This window comes from Sesamum indicum, linkage group LG2 (genome assembly GCF_026168435.1).
Source record: "Sesamum indicum cultivar Baizhima isolate 11 linkage group LG2, ASM2616843v1, whole genome shotgun sequence".
Taxonomy (NCBI): Eukaryota; Viridiplantae; Streptophyta; class Magnoliopsida; order Lamiales; family Pedaliaceae; genus Sesamum; species Sesamum indicum.
The window spans coordinates 19,006,745-19,016,643 of record NC_142658.1 but is presented as its reverse complement, the minus strand read 5'-3'; the positions used below and the strand labels follow the sequence as shown (position 1 = coordinate 19,016,643).

The 9,899-nt window shown below is 33.5% G+C and overlaps 1 protein-coding gene across 3 annotated transcripts; it reads left to right on the top strand.

Annotated features, from left to right (window-relative positions):
- The first annotated feature begins 3,283 nt into the window (after positions 1-3,283).
- Positions 3,284-7,542, top strand: LOC105156175 (receptor protein kinase TMK1). Of its 3 annotated transcripts, XM_011072244.3 has the most exons (3): positions 3,284-5,906; positions 6,455-6,497; positions 6,658-6,754. In XM_011072244.3, exons 1-3 carry the CDS (start codon positions 3,644-3,646, stop codon positions 6,677-6,679), a joined length of 2,328 nt encoding a protein of 775 aa, XP_011070546.1. In that variant the 5' UTR covers positions 3,284-3,643; the 3' UTR covers positions 6,680-6,754. The 3 variants fall into 3 exon arrangements, with proteins under 3 accessions (XP_011070546.1, XP_088733852.1, XP_011070545.1); XM_088877726.1 differs by lacking the exon at positions 6,658-6,754 and having other exon boundaries at positions 6,347-6,461; XM_011072243.3 differs by lacking the exon at positions 6,455-6,497 and having other exon boundaries at positions 3,289-5,906; positions 6,658-7,542.
- The last annotated feature ends 2,357 nt before the right edge of the window (positions 7,543-9,899 follow it).

The following is a 9,899-nucleotide window of genomic DNA, read 5'->3' as shown; positions in this document are numbered from 1 at the left end:
ATACAAGGCCCAAATAATAACAAATTTTTGGGCCTCCTAAAACAACCCACTATTAGTTAAAAAGGTATATTACATCCATACTTTTCAAGGCTGTTCATTTAGATTATTCGAATCAAATCCAAAATTCTATACGCTAAGTACGGACTCAAAATATTCAGTTCTGTCTGATAAAAATAAAACATATTTCGATTCAATTTGATTTTGTACCGACTTTTTTTTTTTAAAAAATAAAAAAATAATATAATGTTAATTTGTTAGTTATAAATTATTTTTTAATCACTAAGTGTAATTAATTAAATATACAAATAAATGCAGAGATATTTAATATTTATACATTATGTTTTTTATCACATTTATATAATATATATATATATATTTAAAAATTCAATATTCGGTTTAGTTAACAGACACACATATTAAAATCAAACCAAATACCAAAATAAAAATAAATAAATAACCGAATACCAAACTGAATATTTTGTCTGATATTCGGTAAAACTTAAACTTTTGGTTCCATTAATTAAAATTTTTCATGAAATAGCTAAACGCTCCCCCTTCCTGTATTTTGAAATAGACTAAAAATCCCCTATATTTTAATAAATTCAGTGTTAAACGAAAATAGTGCATTTAGACTTTATCTTTTGACCTTTTTATGGCCTTTAATTGACAAAAATACCCTTGTATTTTGTTAAAATGACCTTGGTCAGATTTACTTATTTTTAGTAATTTTTTTGGCATTTTCACCCCTCCTAAAAAAATTAAATAATTTTGTTTTTAGCTGAGCTTGCTTTGTTAGACATTGGTAAGTATCAAAAATTAAGATTTAATACTTTATGTTAATTTTCTTATTTTTAAAGAAACTAAATAAAAATAAAAATTTAAATATTTTTTAAATCCAAGCAACGACGATCTACCATGTGGCAATAGTTGCGTCCTCCAGTGGCAATTTGACTGCCATCGTCGCCCAAATACGACGTGGGCGCATCACCCTTGAACTCCTGTGCTGGGTGGATATTAATATTATTTAATTATTATTTAAAATAATATTTACTTTTTATAATATATATTTAAAATTTATTAAACCAAGTCCTTATTATCTTAAAAAAAATTAAAATCTAACAGTAAATTAATTTGTAGACATAACGATTCTTATATCATATAAAAAGATCCAACGATCATTAAAATAAAAAATAATTATAATATATAAGGACATAAGTCAATCTCTTGGTAAAAAAAATAAAATAAAATAATGCCCTTAGCGACATTTAACAGAGAGAGGAGGAATTAAGCTACGTTCAAAAAATTATAGATAGTTTTTAGCCTATTTAAAAACACATATAAGATTTTATTTTATTTTTTCGGTAAACATAAACTATAATTCATTGGTATAGTTTTCTAAGATGAATTTTAATCATGAAACAAAAAATATGTTTGGTGTAATTATATATAAATTTTTTATAATTTGAGTAATTACATTTATTACCCAGGAGTTTGCATTTATAGGTCTATTTATTAGTCAAAATTCACTGAATTTGTTTGTATTAACAAAAAAAAAAAAAGATTTGATATTTAACCTCAATTGACTTGTTATTGACTTATTGCGAGTCAAGCAATTTTTTTCTGTTTACACTATCCTTATAACGGTGAAAATATATCTCCTTACATGCATTAACGTTTGAAGATGTGTAAGAGTAATTTGGTCATGAAAAGATTTATTGATATGCAATAAATCAGTAATAAGTTAATCGGGGACAAATACAAAATTTTATCTGATTTTATTTATATCGATAAATTCGATAAATTTGACCTAATATATATATTTATTTATTAAACGAAAATAAATATTAGAGATACTAAATGTCGATTATTTTATAAAGATTTGCTACCCAAACACTTGAAATTGAGAATTTTCGAGAATTAAATTCCTAGGAATTGCATATTTTGTGTTAGATTTCATTCCCTTTAAACAAATGTAACATAAAGATATTTGATATTATAAAAGGTATATAGTTTAGATAAAAATAAATAATTTTTACAAATATACATATTTATTGTTTTGATATCTCATTATTATATAATAATGTCAGTTGTTTTAATTTACCATAACATTAAATACATACTTAAAATACCCATAAATCCATGTAGGTAGTATTCACTACTCACACTATTCAAAAGGAAAGTAATCATTACTCAAATTGATAGTACAAAATTTTAGAATAATCAATTTGGTCATGCGTTTGAATTTGGTCCAACATTTGATTATTTATTTTATTTTTTATATAATATTTATCTCATTTCATATGAACTGTTATGATTTATTTATTATTTTATATTGTTGAATGATATATTATTTAATTTATCAAGATGGCGATATAATTATATATGTAATTATCACTTACAAAAAAATAAAACCCCTTATGAGAAAACTTGTAAATAATAAATCGTAAATTATTTAGATGAAAATGTTTTTGAATATTCATAATTCAGTATGGTTAGAAAGAGAAGAAAAGAAAACAATATAATTAAAAAAAAAAAGAAATTCCAAAAACAGGGTAGTGGATCACGAGTCTATTAATGAGTATATTGGTTAATTACATACTCGATTTCAGAAGAAAAAAAAAACTAATTAATCTTAATTTACAATAGTAAATGAGAATATTCCATTAAAATTTAGGTCATGTTACGTCACTCTTATACATATTAACCAAAATAAGCAATAATTTGTAAAATTATTGGACAACATAAGAATATAATGACATCAACATTATTAGTAGTAATCACCACGTGAATTTAGAATCCAAAATCCAATAAGATCCGATCATAAATAGAAGTCCCATCAAAATAGTAAAATCCAAAGATAAGAAAACATCCCGTTGAAATCGTAAGTGACGTAACACCACCCAAACAAATATTTATCCAAATAAATTACCAATAATAAATCATATACGGTAATATCAGTATTTATAATAATTCATAAAGCAGTGGGGTTTTCAAGAATTTTATGAGCTGTAAATATACCAAGACAAGTTGTCAAAACGCCATAAATATGCAGTGTAAATTTTTTACCATTTTTACAACAATTATTAATTAATCAAAGTTAAAATGGTAATATTAATTTTAAATTAGAATTAAAAAGGGGGTCCCACCACCACACAAAATTTTTGCCGAATTTTAGACAAAAATAAAAAAACTAAAAAAGAAAATGGTGGTCCCCACACGCATGTGCCAACTGTAATCCTTTCATTTTTCCCTCCTCTCCAAACGCACGCACTCTCTCTCATCCCTTTTATGGAGAGAGAAAACACACACTACACACACTACTGCTTTTCTTTTCCCTTCTCCCTCTGTCGTTTGTTTTTTTCCTTTCCCAGCCGCTTTTGTTCTCCCTTTTACGAAATTCTCCCCAATTCCTCCCCCGTAATGATATAACGCAGACGAGGACACAAATCCGCCTATACGTTTCTCGTCTGTACGTGCATACGTGTTTTCCTTCCCCCTCGTTCTCTCCTCTGTGTAGCGCCAAGATTTTAGCCCGGACACGTCTCAGAATTTTCGTTGGGAACCCCGAAAGTTTTGGAATTCCCTTCTGGAAACAAGGGAGGAGGAGGAGGAGGATTTGTTCTGTTGGGGGGTTTTCTTTTGAATGGCGTCAGGGTTGTTTTTTCTCGCCTTGTGTTCGCTTTTAGCGACCGTTGGCCGTTCCCAATCCGGTGATGCGGCGGTTATGCAGGAGTTGAAGAAAAGCCTGAACGCGCCGATTCAACTCGGGTGGGGCGACGCGAACCCTTGCAACTGGAAATATGTTCAATGCTCCAGGGACGGGCGGGTGACCCGGATCCAAATCAAGAATCAGAACCTCCAGGGCTCTCTTCCCTCGACCCTTAACAAACTCAGTTCTCTACAAGTTTTTGAAGTCCAAGACAACCACCTCGGCGGGCCGGTCCCGAGCTTCTCCGGGTTGAGCTCGCTTCAGTCCGTCATCCTTAGTCGAAACAATTTTACCTCCATTCCTCCGGATTTTTTCGATGGGTTGACCTCGTTACAAAGTATGACCTTGGATTACAATCCCTTTAGCTCCTGGGTTATTCCGGATGGTCTTAAGAGTGCCACCACCTTGCAAGCGTTTTCAGCAACCTCAACTAACATTACCGGGCCTATGCCGGATATTTTCGGGTCCGATAAATTCCCAAGCTTGACTGTTTTGCGTTTATCGTACAATAATCTCGAGGGCCCGTTGCCGTCATCATTTGCTGGCTCTTCTATACAGTCCTTGTGGCTCAATGGTCAGAAGAGTAGTTCAAGATTGAATGGTTCTATTGCTGTTCTGCAGAATATGACTCAATTAGCTGTGGTTTGGTTGCATGGAAATTCATTCTCTGGGCCCATACCGGATTTATCGGCCTTAACTCAGTTGCAGGATTTAAGCTTAAGGGACAATAGTTTGACGGGTCCAGTGCCTGACTCTTTGGTGGGATTGAAATCGCTTAAGGTGGTCAATTTAACGAATAATATGTTGCAAGGGAAAACTCCCAAATTCAGTGGCTCAATACAGGTGGATATGGCAGGCCTTAACAGTTTTTGTTTATCTGTTCCTGGGTTGGAATGTGATCCACGAGTAAATATTTTGCTTGATGTGGCGCGGGATGTAGGTTATCCAACTTCATTTGCTGAGAATTGGAAAGGAAACGATCCCTGTACTAATTCATGGAGGGGGATCACCTGTAGCAATGGTAACATCACTGTGGTAAATTTTAATGGAATGGGACTTGTTGGGACGATCTCCCCGAGTTTTTCACAGATCACATCGCTGCAGAGATTGGTTTTGTCGAATAATTACTTGTCTGGAAAAATTCCGAATGAGCTAACCAATCTGCCCAACCTTGTTCTGTTGGACATTTCAAATAATGAAATTTACGGAAAAGTTCCACCATTCCAGAGTACTGTGAATGTGAAGACTGATGGAAATGTGAATATTGGGAAAGATACCCCACCTCCGACGAGGCACGGAGGAGATGGGAATTCACCTGGTGGTGATGGATCAGGAAATAGCCATGGGAAAAAATCTTCGAAAGGGGTGATTGTAGGCTCAGCAGTTGGTGGAGTTTGTGCTTTTCTTGCTGCTGGGGGATTGGTCTTCTGCCTTTATAAACGCAAGCAGAATAGGAAAGTTAAGTCTCCTAATACAATGGTCATACATCCTCGCCTCTCGGGGTCTGATGATACTGTTAAGATCACTATTGCTGGTTCAAGCGCCAATGGTGGGACAACCGGAAGCTCTAGTAATGGGAGCAATGGGCAAAATGACATTCATATTGTTGAGGCAGGTAATATGGTGATTTCTATCCAAGTTCTGAGAAGTGTGACAAATGATTTCAGTGCAGAGAACGTACTGGGAAGAGGTGGATTTGGAACTGTTTATAAGGGGGAGTTACATGATGGGACTAAGATTGCGGTTAAGAGGATGGAATCTGGTGTGATGAGTGAGAAGGGTTTAGACGAGTTCAAATCTGAGATTGCTGTCCTCACTAAAGTTCGACATAGACATTTGGTTGCTCTTTTGGGTTATTGCTTAGATGGAAATGAGAGGCTGCTTGTCTATGAGTACATGCCTCAGGGGACACTTAGTAGGTTCCTGTTTCACTGGAAGGAAGAAGGGTTGAAGCCCCTGGAATGGACGAGGAGGCTAATTATTGCACTGGATGTTGCTAGAGGTGTTGAATACCTCCATGGTTTGGCTCAGCAGAGTTTTATTCATAGGGATCTTAAACCATCAAACATTCTTCTTGGAGATGATATGAGGGCTAAAGTTGCAGATTTTGGACTTGTCCGGCTTGCTCCTGATGGGAAAGCTTCAGTTGCTACTAGGTTGGCCGGAACATTTGGCTATCTAGCACCAGAATATGCAGGTAACTTTATCTCTTTGGTAATTGTTTTCTTGTAGATTCATATGGTCTGTATGTTCTACATAATTTCCTTAGTTTCTGTGCGGAAAATTTTCTTTTATATGTTTCAACCTTTTTGCATCACCAAGGAGTTTTTTTATATCTGGTACACCCGTCTGAACTATTTCTTTCCTGTGTAGATGGCCATAAACCTGTCAATGTTGTTATTTGCTTCTAAATCTCGCTAGCTTTTCCTTTGTATATCCCACATTTGATTTGAATTTGTGACACCAAGAGACGAAATTCATATCTATTTCTATTTGGAGTTGAAGATTCTGGTTCTAAAACCTGACTGGCAACTGTAAAAATGGATACAAAAATTAACGATTATTGGAAACAACTTCCTCTTTCAGTTTGATTCTTTTAATAATTATGATTACAGCAACTACCTAATATAAGATCAGGTTTTTTCTGTATGAGGGCTAGAAGATATTGGCATCTCTCTGTGCAATGATCTACATCCATGATCCAGCAAATTAAAATGTGACTTTTGCCTCTTAATGGATTTTCAGGAAGAGCAACCAATCATCGTATCATGCGACCTGTGTTTTACATGTGCGTCATTTGTTTTCTTGCAGCCATTTTCTTTCGTAGCTTTCTAAGTTGACTTTGAAGTATCAGTTTCCCATGTTTAGACTTTTGCTTTTGCTTGATTTGTTTGAAAACGGTTGCATGTCAAATTGAAGTATGTTTATTCCTGTGCATAATTGGACAGTGACGGGCAGAGTGAGTACTAAGATCGACGTCTTCAGCTTCGGAGTTATTCTGATGGAGATGATCACTGGAAGAAAAGCTCTGGACGAGACATTGCCAGAAGATAGCCAGCATCTGGTGCCATGGTTTCGCCGCATGCTGATCAATAAAGATGCGTTCCCCAAAGCGATTGATCCAGCCATAGACCTTAACAAAGAAACACTTGCTAGTCTGAGCACCGTTGCCGAGCTGGCTGGCCACTGCACTGCTAGAGAACCTTTTCAACGTCCTGATATGGGGCACGCAGTGAATGTTCTTTCTTCTCTGGCTGAGCTCTGGAAACCATCAGAACCTGCTGATCCAGAAGACTTGTATGGAATTGATTATGATATGACGTTACCTCAAGCGCTCAAGAAATGGCAAGCCCTCGAAGGAATGAGTGGAATGGATGCTTCGTCTTCCTACCTGGGAAGCAGCGACAACACTCAGACTAGCATACCGACTCGGCCATCTGGGTTTGCAGATTCATTTACATCAGCAGACGGACGATGAGACGCACTGAAGAAGAAGGTTTCTATCCCAGATTGGAGCTGTATATGGGGGTGTGACTGTTATATAATTTCTGCTATCTATTCCCATCCCTCTCTATCCTTAAAATCCGTGTCTTGCAGTGATTGTTTTTTTAGATTTGGTTTTAACAAGCTGCTCCTCCCTTTTTAGCCATTTTCAAATGCAAATAGCTCTAGTTTTGGTTGTTTTTCTCTTTTTTTTCTTGTTTCTTTCTTTTAATTGGGGGAAAGGATGAAATTGAGGTTTGTTAAAATCCCGTTTGTCTTTGGTTTAAAACTGAAAAGTGTAGGTTCCTGACTGTATGATGTATGCATGTATGTGGTTGTTTGATTGGTGAGATGCATGTATGTAGTGGTGGAGTTTCAATGTCCGTGTATATATGTAGAATAGAATGTTCCAAAAGTTAGTGGGTATATTTTAATGTGGCATAATTAATTTATATGTATTTTGAAGAAGAAATATAATATTTTGTTCAACAACTACTACTACTAGCAGTACATTTCGCTCTTGAAAGGAATAGAGAATAGAATAGAAGAAGGGTGGTTGGTGGTTGGTGGTGGTGGTCGTCATTACAATAATTGTCAAGTGATTATTTATGTATGGGATAGAATAGAAAAAGAAGAGAATGAATATAGTGTTTGGTGTGGATGAAGATATTATTATTGTCTGAGATGAATGAGACAGGGAGAGGTGGTGACACGTCTGCTCATCTCTCTATATAGTCTATTGTTGCATGAATTAATAATAATATTCCGTTTAGAGGAGTGAGAGTGAGAGTGTGGGGAGTGGGGTTACGTTACGTCAATCTTCCATTTCGTTTCCTGTCTTTATATAAATACAAGATATTGGGGTGACTCTGCAGATTTAGCGCCGATAATTGCTTTCATTAATTATTCTAATGTATGTTGGGGTTGCTATCCTCTCTCTCTCTCTCTCTCATCTCTTTTGGTATTATTATTAGTTTTGACTCTTTCTGTTTGGATTTGGTGGTCACGTCCCTGAAAGCGATTTTCAATCAAATAAAAATTGGAGGGGGCCTTGGGATTTACACCTTCCCCCCTCATTATTGCTTTTCTTTCACTTTTCCACTTCTCCTTCCCCCTACTTTCTCTACTCATTTTTCAAACATACATATCTCTCCTACCCCTGGATAATTACACTCCAGCTTTGCTAATATTACACATATCTTTTTGTAATTTAAGAAATTATATCTAATATTTTGAGGTTTGTTTTTGTCTGATAATTAAATTCATTTTTTAGTCAAATTTTACATAAATTTGTTGATATTAACAAAAAAAACGTAAGCAAAATTCAGGAATGCAAAATGTAAATTTCAAATCATATGAAATTTATGTTTAACTACACCAAATCTGTCTATCTATTAGTCAAAATTTATTAAATTTACTGATATTAACAAAAATAATTGGAGCAAAATCTAGAGGTGTAAGATGTAATTTTTCAAATCATAAGAAATTTACGTGTAATTATATGAGACCTCAGAGGAGGGAAGTGTATTAATCCTTTTATTTTATCCCCCCACCAAAAAGAATAATTAATATAAATAAAACCTTTTTCTTAATAACAATTTTAGAGTAAGTTGTGGACATAGTTCATGACTTTAATTTTTTTTGTTAGAGTTGCAAATGCAGTCCATGATATCAAGCTAAAATATTTTTTTTAATACTTGTTATTATTTGTATAACTTTTAATCATTAATTATAAATATAAATATTTTATTAATTAAAAAAAAATTAATTAATTGTTACAAATATTATTTATAGTCTATGACCCCATATTGACAAGCCATCCTCAATCTTTACCATGCTTTTTAATATGATATGTCAAATCCTGTTGATCCTTCACAGTTTGTATAATATACTTTATTTCATATGTGGAGTGGCATTTCACCTGTCCCAAATTATGCCTAATTCTATAAACACTCTTATTCTTTATAAAATTACGGATATATCCCTTGAGGGGTGTTAGTGTAATGTATTTAAGGGGTGTTTGTATAAAACTTTGCTGTTGAATATGGGGTGTACTTGTAATTACAACTACAACCTCAATGACTATTCGTAATTTTATGAAATATAAGTAGTGTTTGTGTAATTTGACCTAATTTCAAGAGTTGTTAATATACTTTATGTATTAAATTATGTATACATGTCTAGTATATTTGATCCGCTTATAGAAAGAAGAGCAAATTACAATTAGCTCATCTGACATTTGTTATAATTACAAATGCTCCCTCATTATTTGAAAAATTATTAATACCCTTGCGGTCTCTAACAACTAATTCAATTCGTTAGTCTCTATTAGTTTTCATCCATTTCTTTTGTTGTGAACTTACCAAAAATGTTCTTATGGGTTATGAATTATAATTTAATTAAATTTTTAAAATTTTGTAAAAAAATATTATGGATTAAGTGGATATTTTTTTAAAATTTCTCATCCATCTCGTTCAATTTTTTTAATATTTTTTATTTTTTAAAAAAAATATCACGAAAATAAAATTGATAATTTCAAACCTCTATTTAAAAATTATATAAAAAAATATTTATAATTATATCAATTTTTTCAAAAAAAAAACTCGTTATAATTTGTCCAAAAAAGAAATAAATTGGTTGTGGACGTGGCGATCCCAAATCAACATCAATCAATTTGTTTCCACCAGCCTTAATTGTTGTTGTTCAC

Excerpts from the sequence above, each read along its gene's own strand:
- LOC105156175 (XM_011072243.3), top strand. The coding sequence starts at position 3,644 with ATGGCGTCAGGGTTGTTTTTTCTCGCCTTGTGTTCGCTTTTAGCGACC. Across the intron at positions 5,907-6,657 it reads TCTAGCACCAGAATATGCAG|TGACGGGCAGAGTGAGTACT; the intron begins GTAACTTTATCT and ends ATAATTGGACAG.